Here is a 21,591-nt window from a genome sequence, read left to right as displayed (position 1 = left end):
CATAATAAACAAGCACAGTACTTGTTCATTAGCTGCAATTAATTTTAAGCTTGCTTAATGTCATTGTTATCGCCAGCACATTGTCCTGTGTAAATAAGAGATGCACTGCCCATAACACAATGTTATATGTAGTGATGGGCGATGGTCAGGATCGGGAGCCTCGCCCGATCGTTTTGTAAAGATCGAGATTGAGATAACGTGAATGTGCGTCAGATCACCGAACTCGAGCTTTACAGTTATGGGAAGGGGCGTAGAGGGGCTATAAAATAAAGAATATAGTTAATAATAAACATTTTCATTATACTTACAGGTCCCGCGATGAGTCCTGCAGACTCTGTCTCCCTGCTGCTTCTGCTTCCGAGTCCGATCATTGCTGTACTCTGTACAGAGTGAGAAGCAGGCTGACGGTGAGGGGATGATTCAAGTTAATAGGACCTTCCATAACGTCATAGCCATGTGACTAGTCTGGTGTGAATGTTGTACAGACATTGGCTTACAGACTGGTCACATGGCTATGATGTCATTGAAGGTCCTATTAAGTGAATCATCTCACTGTCAGCCTGCTTCTCACTCTGTATAGAGCGATGTAGCATAGCTGACAATGCTCTCTCTGCTTCTCTCTCTGTAGAGCCGCTTGTTACAGAGTGATGAAGCAGAGCTGACATTGCTCTACCTGTGGACTATGTCGGACTAAGGAGTTTTTTTTATAATAAAGATGGAGTCTCTAAATTTTTTTTGTTTTATTTCTAATAAAAAAAATGTTTCTGTGTTGTGTGTTTATTTTTTACTGTTTATTAGAAATTCATGGTGACCATGTCTAATTTGGCGTTACACCATGAATTTCGGGCTTAGTACCATCTGAGAATACAAAGCTGGTATTAACTCCTTTATTACCCAGCGTGCCTCCTGCTGTATTTTGATCGCCAATCAGGTAAAGCCAGGCAGTTGGGGGCAGGGATTCTCGGCAATCCGCAGCCACCCCTGGAAATGGCACATTGTGTCTTAGCGCCATTTCCAGGCGCTTTCCCCGCAACTCGTCCAGTAGCCCGGTGGTGGTGGCACGCTGGGTAATAAAGATGTTAATACCAGCTTTGTATTCTCAGATGGTACTAAGCCCGAAATTCATGGTGTCACACCAAATTAGACATGACCACCATGAATTTCTAGTAAACAGTAAAAAAACAACACAACAACACAAGTTTTTTATTAGAAATAAAACAAAAAAAAAATTTAGAGACTCCATCTTTATTAGAAAAAAATCCTTAGTCCGACGTAGTTCACAGGGACAGCAATGTCAACTTCATCACTCTGTACAAACAGCGTCTATACAAAGTGAGAAGCAGAAGGAGCCATGTCAGCTCTGATACATTGTTCTGTACACAAGCTGACAGTGAGGGTATGATTGCTCTTGCATCTCGCATTGCATCACTCCGCACGGTCTGACACTCTCAGGACAGAAGCACCTCAGCTGCATGGAAATACATGCAGCCGACCGCTGCTGTCAGGAGATTGTGCACTCTGATGTGATGCGACACTCGCACAGTGACAATCAAAGTTCAGTTAACAGGACCTTTGATGACTTCATAATCATGCGACCAGTCTATAAGCCAATCTCTGTACAACATTCACACCAGACTGGTCACATCGCTATGACGTCATGGAAGATACTTTAGGCATTGGTGCTTACCGGGGGGCACAGCAAAGATCGGATGCAGAAGTAGAAGCGGCCGAGAGACAGAGTCTGCAAGATTCGTTGCGGGACCTGCAAGTATGATCATAAATGTTTTTTTAATAATGTGCTTTTTTTTGCAGCCCCTGGACCCAATCTGTAACACGAGCTTCCCAGGAAAGCTCGTGATCTGGATCATGTACACGATCACTATGTGGTCGGTACGATCCCTGATCATTACAGTGTGGGATCGCCCATCACTAGTTATATGCACAAAGAACGATTTTTCAATGCACGTAGAATTGTGGTTGGTCTCTCTGAACACATACTTAAAGTGAACCTGTCAGGTCCCAAATGCACACAGAACCACAAGCAGTTCTGGATGCATGTTTCTAATCCCTGCCTAACAGTCCCTGTATATACTAACATACATAAAGAGATCTTTATAAAAGTATTTCAAAAGATCGGTTATGAGATGCTAATTAGGGCTGTGACTAGTTGCAGGGGCATTAGTTCCCTGGTTAGTCCACCCTCTTAGCTTGTTATCACACCCCTGTGGGCGTGATAACCTGCTTTACAATGCCCAGCGTCATGGTAGCGCGATACAATGCTGTGCTTGCACGCGGCTTTGTACTCATTAACATTGAGTTCCTCTGATGCTTCAAAGAAGTTCAATGCCCATGATCGGAAGTCACCCGCACGTTCAGGCATGCGCACTACTTAGAAGCTGGGTGTATGTGTCCCATCTTCAGAGCGGAGTAGTGCGCATGACCGGAAGTGCGAATGACTTCAGATAATGGGCAGTGAACCTCTTTGAAGCCAGGGTGCATGCATCCAGCGTCAAAGAAGCTCAATGCTAAATACTTTATATCATGTTGCCATGACACTGGGCATTGTAAAGCAGGTTATCACGCCCACAGGGTGGGCCAACAAGCCAGGGGAAATAACGCTCCAGTGAGTAGTCACAGCCCTCATTAGCGTCTCATAACCGATCTTTGGAAATAATTTTCTAAAGATCTGTTCATGTATGCTACTTTATTCTGGGACAGTTAGGCAGGAATTCTAGATGTGCACCCAGAACTGCTCATAGTTTTGGGTGCACTTGGGATTTGACAGGTTCCCTTTATATGAACATTGATTAGCTTACATGAAGCTGATCGATGGTTGTTTAATGGCTGGCAATATGTGATGCAAAACCTTCGCCTTTGGCCACTTTTGGGAGATATTAACTTCTGCTTACCAAGAGCACTCCATAAGGCCTGATGTTTTTTATAATTTTCAAGTTAAAAGCAAACAAAAACCCATTGAGTTCAACCAAGAACCCAACATGTTAATGCAGAGAAAGGAAGGGCCACAAGAGGCAGATGCTAGTTGCTCCATATCAGAGGGAACATTCCTTCCTAACATCAAAAATCACTTCAGTCTAGTGCCGCTAATCAATGTCCCATCTCCAAGATCCAGTACTGATAACCTGTAACATTATATTTTTTAAGAAGTCCTCTAAGCCATCCTTGAAGTTATTTAGTGGAGATGTTCTGATTTAGGCTAGGTTCGCACACTGCGTCTTTTTGACGCTGCGTTTTTGTGCGTTTTTGGCCGCTAAAAACGCACAAAAACGCACCTGCGTCGAAAAAACGCATAAAAAAAGCGTTTTTGCCGCGATTTGGTGTGTTTTTGGCTGCGTTTTGCTGCGTTTTTGATCTCTGCGTTTTGCTGCGTTTTTCCAAAGCATTGCATGGGGGGAAAACGCAGAAAAATGCAGGAAAGAACTGACATGTCCATTTTTTTTTTTAACTCAAAAACGCAGGTAAAAAAAACAGATGTGTGCGGACAGCAAAAATGAAAACTCATAGACTTTGCTGGGGAAGCAAAGTCCTGCAGTTTTGAGGCCAAAAACGCACCCGAAAAACGCACAAAAATGCCGCGAAAAACGCACTGTGCGCACATTAGTCTCATAGACATCACAATTTCGCTATCGTCAAAGTCCATTGTAACGAGATAAACAATGTTATCCATTTCACTTGTCAGTGGTTAATTGTTTTGGCTCATGTATGATTTATAATGAATTGAAGCATTTTTCTACAAGAGTCTGACATGCTCGTAAATTTTAGCATCCAGTTGCAGTGGAGGTGAACATTAATACACTTACACTTCGGTGATATCCGAAGTACTTGGCTAATAAACTCTTCTACAGTACATATTCATTAATGATCGCATTAATCTGTAATGTACACATGCTATACCTGCTTGAAATGTTCTCAGGGTGCTGTTGTTTTGCTCTGGACACAGAAGGGCTCAGGTTTACAGTGGGAATTTGGGGAACCACAACACGGGGGGCAGATTGACTTATAGTCTGTATTCGACTGTGTTTGCTCCCTGGGGATTCGAAGTTGACCACACTGCCATTCTTCCTTGGAGTTGACGAGTGTACAGATGACTCTTGGCTGATTATGTCACTGTCTTGTTCTCGCTTTTTATCTACTCCATCTTTCTTCTGAAACCGGGCTGAGAGCACAAAACCATAGCAATTACATAGGAAGGACACCACAAAAAAAGTTAATCAATATGAGATTCAATATGCAATGGGATTAAGGTTTGATGAAAGTAAAATATTGGATTAATCTATTTATAACAAATATAAAACTCAACAGGCATAAAGGATTGTTTTGTTTGACTTTAGAAGTCAGTGGTGCCACCATGACACCATGTCCACTGACGAGAAGGATCTGAAGCAAAGTCAGTTTATTTAGTACTAGAAATGAGAAAATTGATTTGTAGGACCTTGGTTTAGGGCCCTGGTCAGCACTTATTGGCCATTGGACTTAGGCCCTGAAAACCACCTCCTACCTGCTGTCAGGGAACAGATGATGGCAGGTAGGGAGCGATTCGCAGTGCTCCTGTCCAATGGCCATTGACTACTCACTTAGCCGCCAGACAAGGATCCTGCAAATAGATTTGCTCATCTCTATTTAGTATCAATTTAGCACAGAAGATGTGCTTACTGGTGCTCTGTTGCTTCTTGAACGTGTTTTGATGGCCTGTATTGTAGCTTAGGTAGTGCTTTTTTATGTGAGAAAAGTAGCAGCAATCACTGCTATATGTATCTGTACCTTTTTTCCCCTAAATGTTTGCCTTTTTCTATATAATTTAGCCCCAGTAACATTTTGTTACAGCTCTGCTTCAAATATAGTAAGGACCACGGGGGAACACTATTCTCCTTAAGGAGACTTTGCAAGCCAGTCTGGCTGCCAGGTAAGGGGACTTATAGCTGCAATGCCCCTCTGGGAAATATTCAAATTGTCTCTCCAGTAAAGGAGACAAACTCTAGCACAGCGCCACCTATTGGAAGTAGCGATCCTAAAAGTCACAAGTGGATTTTCGACAATCCTTTGCAATATGACTCAGGATATATAAGCCAGATCAGAATCCCAATTTGCAGACACGGTGTTTCGGGGTGCTTGCCCCTCGTCAGTGCAAAGTATGGGGGTGTCTGATCTGGCTCATGAGAAAGCTATGTGGGGACCACGGGGGAACACTATTCTCCTTAAGGAGACTTTGCAAGCCAGTCTGGCTGCCAGGTAAGGGGACTTATAGCTGCAATGCCCCTCTGGGAAATATTCAAATTGTCTCTCCAGTAAAGGAGACAAACTCTAGCACAGCGCCACCTATTGGAAGTAGCGATCCTAAAAGTCACAAGTGGATTTTCGACAATCCTTTGCAATATGACTCAGGATATATAAGCCAGATCAGAATCCCAATTTGCAGACACGGTGTTTCGGGGTGCTTGCCCCTCGTCAGTGCAAAGTATGGGGGTGTCTGATCTGGCTCATGAGAAAGCTATGTGGGGACCACGGGGGAACACTATTCTCCTTAAGGAGACTTTGCAAGCCAGTCTGGCTGCCAGGTAAGGGGACTTATAGCTGCAATGCCCCTCTGGGAAATATTCAAATTGTCTCTCCAGTAAAGGAGACAAACTCTAGCACAGCGCCACCTATTGGAAGTAGCGATCCTAAAAGTCACAAGTGGATTTTCGACAATCCTTTGCAATATGACTCAGGATATATAAGCCAGATCAGAATCCCAATTTGCAGACACGGTGTTTCGGGGTGCTTGCCCCTCGTCAGTGCAAAGTATGGGGGTGTCTGATCTGGCTCATGAGAAAGCTATGTGGGGACCACGGGGGAACACTATTCTCCTTAAGGAGACTTTGCAAGCCAGTCTGGCTGCCAGGTAAGGGGACTTATAGCTGCAATGCCCCTCTGGGAAATATTCAAATTGTCTCTCCAGTAAAGGAGACAAACTCTAGCACAGCGCCACCTATTGGAAGTAGCGATCCTAAAAGTCACAAGTGGATTTTCGACAATCCTTTGCAATATGACTCAGGATATATAAGCCAGATCAGAATCCCAATTTGCAGACACGGTGTTTCGGGGTGCTTGCCCCTCGTCAGTGCAAAGTATGGGGGTGTCTGATCTGGCTCATGAGAAAGCTATGTGGGGACCACGGGGGAACACTATTCTCCTTAAGGAGACTTTGCAAGCCAGTCTGGCTGCCAGGTAAGGGGACTTATAGCTGCAATGCCCCTCTGGGAAATATTCAAATTGTCTCTCCAGTAAAGGAGACAAACTCTAGCACAGCGCCACCTATTGGAAGTAGCGATCCTAAAAGTCACAAGTGGATTTTCGACAATCCTTTGCAATATGACTCAGGATATATAAGCCAGATCAGAATCCCAATTTGCAGACACGGTGTTTCGGGGTGCTTGCCCCTCGTCAGTGCAAAGTATGGGGGTGTCTGATCTGGCTCATGAGAAAGCTATGTGGGGACCACGGGGGAACACTATTCTCCTTAAGGAGACTTTGCAAGCCAGTCTGGCTGCCAGGTAAGGGGACTTATAGCTGCAATGCCCCTCTGGGAAATATTCAAATTGTCTCTCCAGTAAAGGAGACAAACTCTAGCACAGCGCCACCTATTGGAAGTAGCGATCCTAAAAGTCACAAGTGGATTTTCGACAATCCTTTGCAATATGACTCAGGATATATAAGCCAGATCAGAATCCCAATTTGCAGACACGGTGTTTCGGGGTGCTTGCCCCTCGTCAGTGCAAAGTATGGGGGTGTCTGATCTGGCTCATGAGAAAGCTATGTGGGGACCACGGGGGAACACTATTCTCCTTAAGGAGACTTTGCAAGCCAGTCTGGCTGCCAGGTAAGGGGACTTATAGCTGCAATGCCCCTCTGGGAAATATTCAAATTGTCTCTCCAGTAAAGGAGACAAACTCTAGCACAGCGCCACCTATTGGAAGTAGCGATCCTAAAAGTCACAAGTGGATTTTCGACAATCCTTTGCAATATGACTCAGGATATATAAGCCAGATCAGAATCCCAATTTGCAGACACGGTGTTTCGGGGTGCTTGCCCCTCGTCAGTGCAAAGTATGGGGGTGTCTGATCTGGCTCATGAGAAAGCTATGTGGGGACCACGGGGGAACACTATTCTCCTTAAGGAGACTTTGCAAGCCAGTCTGGCTGCCAGGTAAGGGGACTTATAGCTGCAATGCCCCTCTGGGAAATATTCAAATTGTCTCTCCAGTAAAGGAGACAAACTCTAGCACAGCGCCACCTATTGGAAGTAGCGATCCTAAAAGTCACAAGTGGATTTTCGACAATCCTTTGCAATATGACTCAGGATATATAAGCCAGATCAGAATCCCAATTTGCAGACACGGTGTTTCGGGGTGCTTGCCCCTCGTCAGTGCAAAGTATGGGGGTGTCTGATCTGGCTCATGAGAAAGCTATGTGGGGACCACGGGGGAACACTATTCTCCTTAAGGAGACTTTGCAAGCCAGTCTGGCTGCCAGGTAAGGGGACTTATAGCTGCAATGCCCCTCTGGGAAATATTCAAATTGTCTCTCCAGTAAAGGAGACAAACTCTAGCACAGCGCCACCTATTGGAAGTAGCGATCCTAAAAGTCACAAGTGGATTTTCGACAATCCTTTGCAATATGACTCAGGATATATAAGCCAGATCAGAATCCCAATTTGCAGACACGGTGTTTCGGGGTGCTTGCCCCTCGTCAGTGCAAAGTATGGGGGTGTCTGATCTGGCTCATGAGAAAGCTATGTGGGGACCACGGGGGAACACTATTCTCCTTAAGGAGACTTTGCAAGCCAGTCTGGCTGCCAGGTAAGGGGACTTATAGCTGCAATGCCCCTCTGGGAAATATTCAAATTGTCTCTCCAGTAAAGGAGACAAACTCTAGCACAGCGCCACCTATTGGAAGTAGCGATCCTAAAAGTCACAAGTGGATTTTCGACAATCCTTTGCAATATGACTCAGGATATATAAGCCAGATCAGAATCCCAATTTGCAGACACGGTGTTTCGGGGTGCTTGCCCCTCGTCAGTGCAAAGTATGGGGGTGTCTGATCTGGCTCATGAGAAAGCTATGTGGGGACCACGGGGGAACACTATTCTCCTTAAGGAGACTTTGCAAGCCAGTCTGGCTGCCAGGTAAGGGGACTTATAGCTGCAATGCCCCTCTGGGAAATATTCAAATTGTCTCTCCAGTAAAGGAGACAAACTCTAGCACAGCGCCACCTATTGGAAGTAGCGATCCTAAAAGTCACAAGTGGATTTTCGACAATCCTTTGCAATATGACTCAGGATATATAAGCCAGATCAGAATCCCAATTTGCAGACACGGTGTTTCGGGGTGCTTGCCCCTCGTCAGTGCAAAGTATGGGGGTGTCTGATCTGGCTCATGAGAAAGCTATGTGGGGACCACGGGGGAACACTATTCTCCTTAAGGAGACTTTGCAAGCCAGTCTGGCTGCCAGGTAAGGGGACTTATAGCTGCAATGCCCCTCTGGGAAATATTCAAATTGTCTCTCCAGTAAAGGAGACAAACTCTAGCACAGCGCCACCTATTGGAAGTAGCGATCCTAAAAGTCACAAGTGGATTTTCGACAATCCTTTGCAATATGACTCAGGATATATAAGCCAGATCAGAATCCCAATTTGCAGACACGGTGTTTCGGGGTGCTTGCCCCTCGTCAGTGCAAAGTATGGGGGTGTCTGATCTGGCTCATGAGAAAGCTATGTGGGGACCACGGGGGAACACTATTCTCCTTAAGGAGACTTTGCAAGCCAGTCTGGCTGCCAGGTAAGGGGACTTATAGCTGCAATGCCCCTCTGGGAAATATTCAAATTGTCTCTCCAGTAAAGGAGACAAACTCTAGCACAGCGCCACCTATTGGAAGTAGCGATCCTAAAAGTCACAAGTGGATTTTCGACAATCCTTTGCAATATGACTCAGGATATATAAGCCAGATCAGAATCCCAATTTGCAGACACGGTGTTTCGGGGTGCTTGCCCCTCGTCAGTGCAAAGTATGGGGGTGTCTGATCTGGCTCATGAGAAAGCTATGTGGGGACCACGGGGGAACACTATTCTCCTTAAGGAGACTTTGCAAGCCAGTCTGGCTGCCAGGTAAGGGGACTTATAGCTGCAATGCCCCTCTGGGAAATATTCAAATTGTCTCTCCAGTAAAGGAGACAAACTCTAGCACAGCGCCACCTATTGGAAGTAGCGATCCTAAAAGTCACAAGTGGATTTTCGACAATCCTTTGCAATATGACTCAGGATATATAAGCCAGATCAGAATCCCAATTTGCAGACACGGTGTTTCGGGGTGCTTGCCCCTCGTCAGTGCAAAGTATGGGGGTGTCTGATCTGGCTCATGAGAAAGCTATGTGGGGACCACGGGGGAACACTATTCTCCTTAAGGAGACTTTGCAAGCCAGTCTGGCTGCCAGGTAAGGGGACTTATAGCTGCAATGCCCCTCTGGGAAATATTCAAATTGTCTCTCCAGTAAAGGAGACAAACTCTAGCACAGCGCCACCTATTGGAAGTAGCGATCCTAAAAGTCACAAGTGGATTTTCGACAATCCTTTGCAATATGACTCAGGATATATAAGCCAGATCAGAATCCCAATTTGCAGACACGGTGTTTCGGGGTGCTTGCCCCTCGTCAGTGCAAAGTATGGGGGTGTCTGATCTGGCTCATGAGAAAGCTATGTGGGGACCACGGGGGAACACTATTCTCCTTAAGGAGACTTTGCAAGCCAGTCTGGCTGCCAGGTAAGGGGACTTATAGCTGCAATGCCCCTCTGGGAAATATTCAAATTGTCTCTCCAGTAAAGGAGACAAACTCTAGCACAGCGCCACCTATTGGAAGTAGCGATCCTAAAAGTCACAAGTGGATTTTCGACAATCCTTTGCAATATGACTCAGGATATATAAGCCAGATCAGAATCCCAATTTGCAGACACGGTGTTTCGGGGTGCTTGCCCCTCGTCAGTGCAAAGTATGGGGGTGTCTGATCTGGCTCATGAGAAAGCTATGTGGGGACCACGGGGGAACACTATTCTCCTTAAGGAGACTTTGCAAGCCAGTCTGGCTGCCAGGTAAGGGGACTTATAGCTGCAATGCCCCTCTGGGAAATATTCAAATTGTCTCTCCAGTAAAGGAGACAAACTCTAGCACAGCGCCACCTATTGGAAGTAGCGATCCTAAAAGTCACAAGTGGATTTTCGACAATCCTTTGCAATATGACTCAGGATATATAAGCCAGATCAGAATCCCAATTTGCAGACACGGTGTTTCGGGGTGCTTGCCCCTCGTCAGTGCAAAGTATGGGGGTGTCTGATCTGGCTCATGAGAAAGCTATGTGGGGACCACGGGGGAACACTATTCTCCTTAAGGAGACTTTGCAAGCCAGTCTGGCTGCCAGGTAAGGGGACTTATAGCTGCAATGCCCCTCTGGGAAATATTCAAATTGTCTCTCCGGTAAAGGAGACAAACTCTAGCACAGCGCCACCTATTGGAAGTAGCGATCCTAAAAGTCACAAGTGGATTTTCGACAATCCTTTGCAATATGACTCAGGATATATAAGCCAGATCAGAATCCCAATTTGCAGACACGGTGTTTCGGGGTGCTTGCCCCTCGTCAGTGCAAAGTATGGGGGTGTCTGATCTGGCTCATGAGAAAGCTATGTGGGGACCACGGGGGAACACTATTCTCCTTAAGGAGACTTTGCAAGCCAGTCTGGCTGCCAGGTAAGGGGACTTATAGCTGCAATGCCCCTCTGGGAAATATTCAAATTGTCTCTCCGGTAAAGGAGACAAACTCTAGCACAGCGCCACCTATTGGAAGTAGCGATCCTAAAAGTCACAAGTGGATTTTCGACAATCCTTTGCAATATGACTCAGGATATATAAGCCAGATCAGAATCCCAATTTGCAGACACGGTGTTTCGGGGTGCTTGCCCCTCGTCAGTGCAAAGTATGGGGGTGTCTGATCTGGCTCATGAGAAAGCTATGTGGGGACCACGGGGGAACACTATTCTCCTTAAGGAGACTTTGCAAGCCAGTCTGGCTGCCAGGTAAGGGGACTTATAGCTGCAATGCCCCTCTGGGAAATATTCAAATTGTCTCTCCAGTAAAGGAGACAAACTCTAGCACAGCGCCACCTATTGGAAGTAGCGATCCTAAAAGTCACAAGTGGATTTTCGACAATCCTTTGCAATATGACTCAGGATATATAAGCCAGATCAGAATCCCAATTTGCAGACACGGTGTTTCGGGGTGCTTGCCCCTCGTCAGTGCAAAGTATGGGGGTGTCTGATCTGGCTCATGAGAAAGCTATGTGGGGACCACGGGGGAACACTATTCTCCTTAAGGAGACTTTGCAAGCCAGTCTGGCTGCCAGGTAAGGGGACTTATAGCTGCAATGCCCCTCTGGGAAATATTCAAATTGTCTCTCCAGTAAAGGAGACAAACTCTAGCACAGCGCCACCTATTGGAAGTAGCGATCCTAAAAGTCACAAGTGGATTTTCGACAATCCTTTGCAATATGACTCAGGATATATAAGCCAGATCAGAATCCCAATTTGCAGACACGGTGTTTCGGGGTGCTTGCCCCTCGTCAGTGCAAAGTATGGGGGTGTCTGATCTGGCTCATGAGAAAGCTATGTGGGGACCACGGGGGAACACTATTCTCCTTAAGGAGACTTTGCAAGCCAGTCTGGCTGCCAGGTAAGGGGACTTATAGCTGCAATGCCCCTCTGGGAAATATTCAAATTGTCTCTCCAGTAAAGGAGACAAACTCTAGCACAGCGCCACCTATTGGAAGTAGCGATCCTAAAAGTCACAAGTGGATTTTCGACAATCCTTTGCAATATGACTCAGGATATATAAGCCAGATCAGAATCCCAATTTGCAGACACGGTGTTTCGGGGTGCTTGCCCCTCGTCAGTGCAAAGTATGGGGGTGTCTGATCTGGCTCATGAGAAAGCTATGTGGGGACCACGGGGGAACACTATTCTCCTTAAGGAGACTTTGCAAGCCAGTCTGGCTGCCAGGTAAGGGGACTTATAGCTGCAATGCCCCTCTGGGAAATATTCAAATTGTCTCTCCAGTAAAGGAGACAAACTCTAGCACAGCACCACCTATTGGAAGTAGCGATCCTAAAAGTCACAAGTGGATTTTCGACAATCCTTTGCAATATGACTCAGGATATATAAGCCAGATCAGAATCCCAATTTGCAGACACGGTGTTTCGGGGTGCTTGCCCCTCGTCAGTGCAAAGTATGGGGGTGTCTGATCTGGCTCATGAGAAAGCTATGTGGGGACCACGGGGGAACACTATTCTCCTTAAGGAGACTTTGCAAGCCAGTCTGGCTGCCAGGTAAGGGGACTTATAGCTGCAATGCCCCTCTGGGAAATATTCAAATTGTCTCTCCAGTAAAGGAGACAAACTCTAGCACAGCGCCACCTATTGGAAGTAGCGATCCTAAAAGTCACAAGTGGATTTTCGACAATCCTTTGCAATATGACACCGAAACACCGTGTCTGCAAATTGGGATTCTGATCTGGCTTATATATCCTGAGTCATATTGCAAAGGATTGTCGAAAATCCACTTGTGACTTTTAGGATCGCTACTTCCAATAGGTGGCGCTGTGCTAGAGTTTGTCTCCTTTACTGGAGAGACAATTCAAATATAGTATTAATTCTGAGCAGTGCTTTTTTTGCGGTGGTACGCGCCGGTACGGCATACCGGAAAATCTGAAGAGCGCCTCTGGCTCTGTCCACATGGTTAATTTGTAAACTATTCAAATTAGCCATGTGGAGTGGAGGCACAAGTCAGAGGCGTCTCTAGGGGGCGCTGTCGGGCTGCCTGATGCGGCGGCATGGAAGTCTGCTGGGTGGGAGCCGCTATTATCTGATCGTGGCTGTCATGCTGACAGCCGCACTCATAGAAAGTGCAGCACGCGGCTCCCACCTCACGCGAGGACAATTGGAGCGGTGACGCCGGCACTGACTTACGAATCAGAGCAACGGCTTTTATGTGATCAGGTCAGCTGATCAGACTGCTGACCCGGAAGCCAGCGCTGCAGCGCGGAGGTGGCAGCGAAACGCTGTTAAGTGCTCCACTGAGGAGCTGAAGACATGGACGGAGGAACATTATGGGGTAAGAGGGGAGTATTTATGAAACAGTATGGGGAGAGAGGGTGGGGGAGGGAACTATCTGTGGACACACTATGGGGGGACAGAGGGTGGGGAGGGGGAAATATGTATATACACAGTATAGGTGGGGGAGGGAACTATCTGTGGACAGAGTATGGGGAGAGAGAGGATGAGGTTTCATGCATGGGGAGAGAAATGATGAGGGGTGATGCATGGGGACAGAGAGGATGAGGTTTCATGCATGGGGAGAGAGAGGATGAGGTTTTATGCATGGGGAGAGAGAGGACGTGGTTTCATGTATGGGGAGAGAGAGGATGAGGTTTCATGTATGGGGAGAGAGAGGATGAGATGTAATGTGTTGGGAGAGAGAGGATGAGGTTTTATGTATGGGGAGAGAGAGGATGAGGTTTCATGTATGGGGAGAGAGAGGATGAGGTTTCATGCATGGGGAGAGAAAGGATGAGGTTCCATGCATGGGGAGAAAGAGGATGAGGTTCCATGTATGGGGAGAGAGAGGATGAGGTTTCATGCATGGGGAGAGAGAGGATGAGGTGTCATGCATGGGGAGAGAGAGGATGAGGTGTCATGCATGGGGAGAGAGAGGATGAGGTTTCATGCATGGGGAGAGAGAGGATGAGGTTTTATGCATGGGGAGAGAGAGGATGAGGTTTCATGCATGGGGAGAGAAATGATGAGGGGTGATGCATGGGGAGAGAAGATGACGTTTCATGCATGGGGACAGAGGACGTGGAGCGAACTGGAAAGAAATTTTGAGGACACAGAATAAAGAGTGACATGGTATGAGGAGCAAGTGGGCAGGATGGGGAGTGAGGAGGAAAAGTATATAGACACACAGGAGGTAGTGAGGAGACAGGAAGGGATGAGAAGAATGTGAGGGGCACAGAATAAAGACTGGGTAGTGGGGGTGGGGTGGTATGGAGAGGGGGCAGAATGGGAGGACAGTGTGAGGCCATAGCGAGGAGGGGGAGTGTGATGAAGGCACAGTATAAAGACTGGGCAGTATAAGGGGACACAGTGTAAAGGACACTGTAAACAGTAGACTAAGTTTGGAAAGAAGGAATATGGAGGGCATGTACCATAAGAGGGACAGTGTGGGTCATATTTTGTGCAGAGAATACTGTGAGGGGCCATTATTTATTCTGGGGCACAGTGTAGGGCACATATTTTTAAGTAGAAGTATTTTAATCATTCTGCTACTTTTAGGGGCATCGTGATGGGATGTGCTGCAGAAGACCGAAGAAGATGGAAATCTGCGGAGACGAGATGTGAATGTGAAAAGTCATCATTGCGTCAGGACAAGATAAAGAATAGAAAGAAATGACTAGAGACAACATCATCTATAAGGTACCTGAATGTAAATATTTATTTGTGATATTATGTCCCATCATTAGGCCTTGGTCCCACTTGCGCATTGCTTCTGATGTGAGCGCAATGGGACCCCCACTGAACAGCTGATTATGGTGCAGGTGCATATTTCTGGATCTGCTCCGTCCTCTGATGGTGTCCGCGGCTGGGTAATCCACATCCACCTCATTGATTTTAATAGGAACCTGCTGCCACTATCAGAAGATGGAGCAGATCCAGAACTGAGCACTTCCATCACCGACACCTAGAGTAGGGAATTGGCGGGGTTGCCAGGTGCCGGACCCTGACTAGTCAGACATTGGTGACCTATCCTAAGGAAAGGTCATTAATGTTAAAGTAGTGGACAATCTCTTTAATAAAGTCTTGCGCCGTCTGACAAGTTAAGGGTTACTATCTTTTTATTTATGTTGTTAGCAGCATTAAAGGGGTTGTCCAAATTTGTGATGAGTCTGCAGTCACTCCTTGTGTCACTCTGTGACTGCAGCCTTCTGAATTCTCACAGTGTGCACTCTGCACGCTGTCAGGATTCTCTGGTGCCGGCAGTGACAGTGGGAGGTTATGAAGCTGCAAGTATGCGATTTACATAGACGTGGTCATATGCTGAACAGACATGCTCAATGAAAATGAATTGACTGAGGCTGGAACATCAAATCAGAATGTGGCCAGAAGTGTACAAATCTCATACTTGTGCTCACATGATCGTCCACTCTCTCCACTGGCACCGGCACACCCCGCCGCAGCCCCGCTCCTCAATGTTGGCAGGCAGCGTGACTAATGGCACCCCCCCGCTCCTCGCCTCAGAGATGCATGTCAGCAAATATTTTTTTTTACAAAAAAAGCACTGATTTTGAGTAAATTAATGTGTTATAGTTTTATTTTTCATTAAAATTGAAAAATTCCAATTTCCGAGGCCTTCTATTAAAATTTAATTATTTAATTATTAACTATCCACCTGCCTCCTTTTATGTTGGTGACATTATTAAATTTCTTAAAACATATTAGAATGGAGTGTATTACATAGGGTTTGAAGTGCAGTATAGGAGGGCAACCAATAAACAGTGTGGTGAAGGGGGATGTTCTTCTGTGTCACACTGTTTTCATCCACCACTACTGACACTGCTAGCAGCTGATCGGTGTGGGTGATGGGTATCACCCCACTACTATCTTATATTGTTAATTTATCATGAGGATATTGTGTTAAAGGGAATCTGTCATATGAAAAAACACTATAAAACTGCACATATGAAGTTAATCTGCAGATTAATAGCATTTTGAACCTTCCTAGCCCCTGCACTTAGAGCTCTGCTGCCGGGAGGAAATTAACTTTTTTCCTCCTGACAACATTTGGCTTCCAGTCATAGGGGAGGCACCAGTGCGTTTTCAGTCACTTCTCAGTGTATAGTGAGCAGCTGCTGTAACCGTACCCCCGGCACTGACTGACAGCTAGTCCTGCATTAGAACAGGGTGGATTTTTTTTCTTGTTCCTCTTCATATTTTTTTCTTCTTCGTGTACTTCTTTTGGTTCTTATTCTTGTTAATCTTCTTTTTGTTGTTGTTGTGATTTTTGTTGTTGTTCTTCTTCCTGTTCGTCATTTGCCGGTTCTCTATTAATAACATTGTTGTTCCTTGCCATGAAATTCTGAGCTACGTTTCAAATCATCATAATCAAAGTAATAAAGACATGGAGGTATGTTCTAATGAAGATTTGTGAATAAATACAAGGTCCTCAACGTCTATCTTTGCAGAACACTTATTACAACTTGCATCAACCACATTATCTTGAAGGAGTTTTCTAGTTTTGGAAAAATCTCTCTTCTGCACCTACTTGTTTAAAAAAAAAAAAAAAAAATCTCTCTTCACTCACCCTCCTTGGGTCCAGCACTGAATTTCCGGCAATGCTCCCAGTATCTGTTGCTGTCTGCAGTGCTGATGTCATGTCAACAGCACTGCAGCCAGTAACTGGGCTCAGTGGTTCTGGCTGAGTTGATAGCACAAGCCGCTCAGACTTGCTGTTCTCAGTTATTGGCCCCAAAGCTGACAGCGCTGCAGGTGATAACAGTCCTTGGGAACAGAAGTAAAGATTGAGCACTTGACCTGGGGAGGATGAGTGCAGTGCAATTTTGTTTTTTTTAAACAAACTGCATCCGGAGAAAAGGTGTTCTCTAAATACAGAAAATTCCTTTATATTTATAAACCGATAGATAGTAATTAAAAATGATGTGAACATTTTATTGTCAATCATATGAGTGCAGATGTGGCACAATTTTGGATAGAAAATCAAGAGTTACATAGATAGTTGTTGTTATTAGCATTAACAATATGTACTGTATATGTAGAAAGTCAACTTTTTTTTAAAACCTACCTACAGCCATTTGAAACACTTTTTTCTTGTCTTCGGTTCTTTCCTGTACAAAAAAAAAATGTGTGGTGAAAAAAAGTCTCAGTACAGAATATGTCATTATGGCTCGGATTACTCACTGGAATCTACTTACAGTTTGGATCTGCGCTCTTAGCTGATTATTGGTGAATTTTAATGACCTTGCAATACTCTGAAGGTAATAAATCAGCATACTGTGAAAGAAAAAATACACAAATACAAAATATAATTATTCACAATGAGTGCACTTAAAGGGGTAAGAAATTATGTATGAGCAGGAGAAACGGTAATAGTAGGATGCACCTAGCCAAGGGGACCAAACCAGTGCAGTATGTAGGCTTATATCATCAATAAGATTGAATTAATTTTTTAAGCCTACATCTTCAAAAATCCCTAATTGTGCGATTATTTTCTGGACCTTACCAGTGTTCAAGACAGAGTAGTCTGCTATTATTGTAAGGGTTTTTAATAAAAAGATGCTTGTGCTGACGACATTAACTTTAATGGGGTACTCTGGGGGGATAAAAAAAGTACTTTCATGGACATACCTTCATAAACTATAAAGCGAACATCCATAGTGTTTGTAATCCTAAGAAAACCTACTACCTATTAAAGCGTACCTATCACCAGGATTTTCCTATATAAGCTAAAACCAGTGCTATACTGGCGCTATCAGGCTGATTCTATGCATACAGTGCCTTGTGAAAGTATTTGGCCCCCTTGAATTTGTCAACCTTGACCCACATTTCAGGCTTCAAACAAAGAAAAAAAATGTAAATTAATGGTGAAGAATCAACAAGTGGGACACAATTGTGAAGTTGAACGAAATTTATTGTTTATTTTAAACATTTTTAAAAAATTTAAAACTGAAAAGTGTGGCGTACAATATTATTCGTCCCCTTTACTTTCAGTGCAGCAAACTCACTTCAGAAGTTCATTGAGGATCTCTGAATGATCCAATGTTGTCCTAAATGACTGATGATGATAAATATAAGCCTCCTGTGTGTAAGGAAGTCTCTGTATAAATGCACCTGCTCTGTGATACTCTTAGTGTTCTGTTTAAAGCACAGATAGCATCATGAAGACCAAGGAACACAACATGCAGGTCTGTGATACTGTTGTGGAGACGTTTAAAGCCAGATTTGGTTACAAAAAGACATACACACATCAGGCTCTGCACCGCATACACACATCGGGCTCTGCACTGCATATACACAGGGCTGTGCACCGCATACACATAGGGCTGTGCACCGCATACACAAATCGGGCTCTGCACCGCATACACACATCGGGCTCTGCACCGCATACACACATCAGGCTCTGCACCGCATACACACATCAGGCTCTGCACCGCATACACACATCAGGCTCTGCACCGCACACGCATATCGGGCTCTGCACCGCATACACACATCAGGCTCTGCACCGCATACACACATCAGGCTCTGCACTGCATACACACATCAGGCTCTGTACCGCATACACACATCAGGCTCTACACTGCATACACACACGGTGCTCTGCACCGACCCCCCCATAGGGAACACATGTAGGGAGTACATACTCACCCGTCCTCGGTCCCCCCCACTCCTGCACGTTCGCGCGCTGTCTGTGCTCTGGCCATATCAGTACAGTAGTGACGTCACCGCTGTGCTGAAGAGAGCACAGACAGCCGGGCAGTGATGAGAAGCAGCGGTGCGCTCCCTCTCATCAGCGCTTTCAAATATACCGGCATCTGTGATCTGTGATGCCGGTACATTTGAATGTGTGATCCTGAGCAGGGGGTCCGGTGCTGGCGCTGACACGACGGAAGCCGCCGCCAGGCCCCGCCCCCAGGTCACGGGTCCCACAGAAGTGCGGGGGAATGTGTGGGAGGGTGCAGGGTAGGGGGCGGGGACTCCACGCACTGTAGAGCCCAGCAGGGAGGCGACATGCTGTTTCCAGATTTGCATGTCAACATGGCCCTGCCCATGTTGACATGAAATGACCGGAATCAGCAATATCGCGGCAGGAGCGATCACGTGACCACTCTGAGCCGGGGGAGAGGGGCTTACAGCAGGACAGGTAAGTGGTCACTATCTACTTACCTGCCCCAATGTAGCCCAATAGGGTAATAATGAAAAAAACTCAAAATAAGCCGGATACCCCTTTAACAGGGACTGGGAAGATGGTTAAAATTGATGGGAAGATGGATGGAGCCAAATACAGGACCATTCTTAAAGAAAACCTGTTGGAGTCTGCAAAAGACCTGAGACTGGGAGGGAGATTTGTCTTCCAACAAGACAATGATCCCAAACATAAAGCATAATCTACAATTGAATGGTTCACAAATAAACGTATCCAGGTGTTAGAATGGCCAAGTCAGAGTCCAGACCTGAATCCAATCGAGAATCTGTGGAAAGAGCTGAAAACTGCTGTCCACAAACGCTCTCCATCCAACCTCACTCGGCTCAAGCTATTTGCAAAGGAAGAATGAGCAAGAATTTCAGTCTCTCGATGTGCAAAACTAATAGAGACATACCCCAAGCGACTTGCAGCTGTAATCACAGCAAAAGGTGGCACTACAAAGTATTAACTTAAAGGGGACGAATAATATTGCACGCCCCAATTTTCAGTTTTTTATTTTTTAAAAATGTTTAAAATAAACAATAAATTTTGTTCAACTTCACAATTGTGTCCCACTTGTTGATTCTTCACCATTAATTTTAATTTTTTTTCTTTATGTTTTGAAGCCTGAAATGTGTGTCAAGGTTGACAAATTCAAGGGGGCCGAATATTTTTTGCAAGGCACTGTACCTTTAGTTGTCATCTAGGATGTATAGATTTTGAAACACAAGCAACTAAAGTTTGTAAAAATGAGCAGCATTTTGAATGACAGCAGCTGCCAATCAGCTGATAGTGATTCTCGTCTCCCTGCCTGTCGTCCTCCCCCTGTTATTCATGCAAATTCTATCATAGAATCGTGTTACTAAGTGACTAGAAGGATCTGTGCCGATGTCATACCCATGTGACCAGAAGGGGCGAGGCCTCAGCTAACATAGCTGATACCAGAATACAACATTTTTTTTTTCTGTTGGCTGAGGCCCCATCCCTTCTGGTCACATAGGTATGACATCAGCACAGGTCCTTCTAGTGACTTAGTAAAATGATTCTATAATAGAATTAGCATAAATAAAAGGGGGAGGAACAACAGGCAGGGGGGCAGGAACCACTATGAATACTCTCCCCTGCTATTAGCTGATCGGCAGCTGCTGTAATTCAAAAAGCTGCTCATTTTACAAACTTTACTTGCTTGTGTTTCAAAATCTATACATCCTAGCTGACAACTAAAGGTATGTATAAATTCAGCATGATAATGCCAGTATAGCACTAGCATATAGGAAAATCCTGGTGATTGGTGCACTTTAATTGTGACAATAGATGTGCTCATTGGTGCTCCCCCTCCTTTCTGGTACAGTACATCACAGACCAGGGTTTGGCCTGTTCCTGGTTGTGACGTAAGGTCCCTGAAGGGATCCATGCCTCTACTTATTTCACATCTTTATATATTACAGTCATAGCTTCCTCGACGCTAGTTACTAGTGAGAAAGTAAGGAGGTGCCATTGTGGCACCCCTGAGGGTCCAGTCGCCACAGAGGTACTGCACCTCAGCCAGAGATGTGGTATCTCATTCCCAGATAAGGGAAATTAACTGTGAGTAAAAGAACTTGTGACTGCATTCCAGTGTTGCCCAGTTATTGTCTGTGCCTCCAGCCCTGCACCCCGCCTTTACGTCCCAACACCATTTTCAGCCCTGGGGCTCAGCTCTACCCATGGAGGCAACCACCATGCCATCCAGCAATTCCATTGGTGCCCTTAATGATTGTCCAATTTATCAAGAATGGCTTTGTATATACCAATTTTAATAAAAAGTTGTAAGTTCCCCTTGAAAAAAAAAAAAGGGTTGGATAAGGTTCTCCTACCAACTAACCCGGCTGCTTTCATTTCCATAGGAAATTGTTTACCAAAAAAGGAGGGATCAGTGTGTGAAAATATCCAAATACATTTAAAAGATAATCCCATATCTGAAAAGAGCAAGCTACTAAAGTGCTATGAAACCTCAGTATAAGGATTACTGTACATGCTAGCAAAAAAAAGGGAGTAAATGTTAGAAAATGAATACTTGATGTACATGCTGGAGCCATAATCCACCCATCACTAGTTCTTAAAGCTCTTTCCTTTCAGTAGTTCTGTAATAGGGTTCAATGCCAGCTCTTTCCTCACCCATGTAGTGACTCCTTGCCTCTTTAGCTTTCCACAAAATACATCTTTAGCCAATATCGGTTTACGAACTATTTTTGAATAATGTCATCATTAGGACCATGGCCCAAAGATTACTTACAAGAGGAGAAGCAGAGCTGGAAGCACCACCACGGGGCTACTGACATAGCTCATGACCTTGTTGAACCAGACTGGAAAATCGGCTTGAATGGTTTCTGAAATGATGTCATAAATCTTCTCTTGTCCACTGTTGAGATAATTGTTGCAGAGATTTTTATGTGTAAATGAACGAAAACAATATAAGGCCTTGGTGCATATTTTCCATAAAAAATTGTTATTTTACTCTTTTGTGCATAAGATTAAAAATGA

At 45.1% G+C, this 21,591-nt stretch overlaps 1 protein-coding gene across 1 annotated transcript in view; it reads right to left on the bottom strand.

Moving 5' to 3' along the window:
* TMC3 (transmembrane channel like 3) overlaps positions 1-21,591 on the bottom strand; it is a 124,387-nt gene that overhangs the window by 3,936 nt on the left and 98,860 nt on the right. The window contains exons 18-21 of the mRNA XM_075342776.1: positions 21,344-21,469; positions 17,078-17,156; positions 16,948-16,990; positions 3,913-4,174 (exon numbers count right to left, since the gene is read on the bottom strand). Of these exons, the coding sequence (XP_075198891.1) occupies positions 3,913-4,174; positions 16,948-16,990; positions 17,078-17,156; positions 21,344-21,469 (510 nt within the window). The remainder of the gene's footprint in view (positions 1-3,912; positions 4,175-16,947; positions 16,991-17,077; positions 17,157-21,343; positions 21,470-21,591) is intronic.

The sequence above is a fragment of the Anomaloglossus baeobatrachus genome, chromosome 4, assembly GCF_048569485.1.
Source record: "Anomaloglossus baeobatrachus isolate aAnoBae1 chromosome 4, aAnoBae1.hap1, whole genome shotgun sequence".
NCBI classification, from domain to species: Eukaryota; Metazoa; Chordata; class Amphibia; order Anura; family Aromobatidae; genus Anomaloglossus; species Anomaloglossus baeobatrachus.
This window is presented reverse-complemented; position numbering and strand designations above follow the sequence as displayed.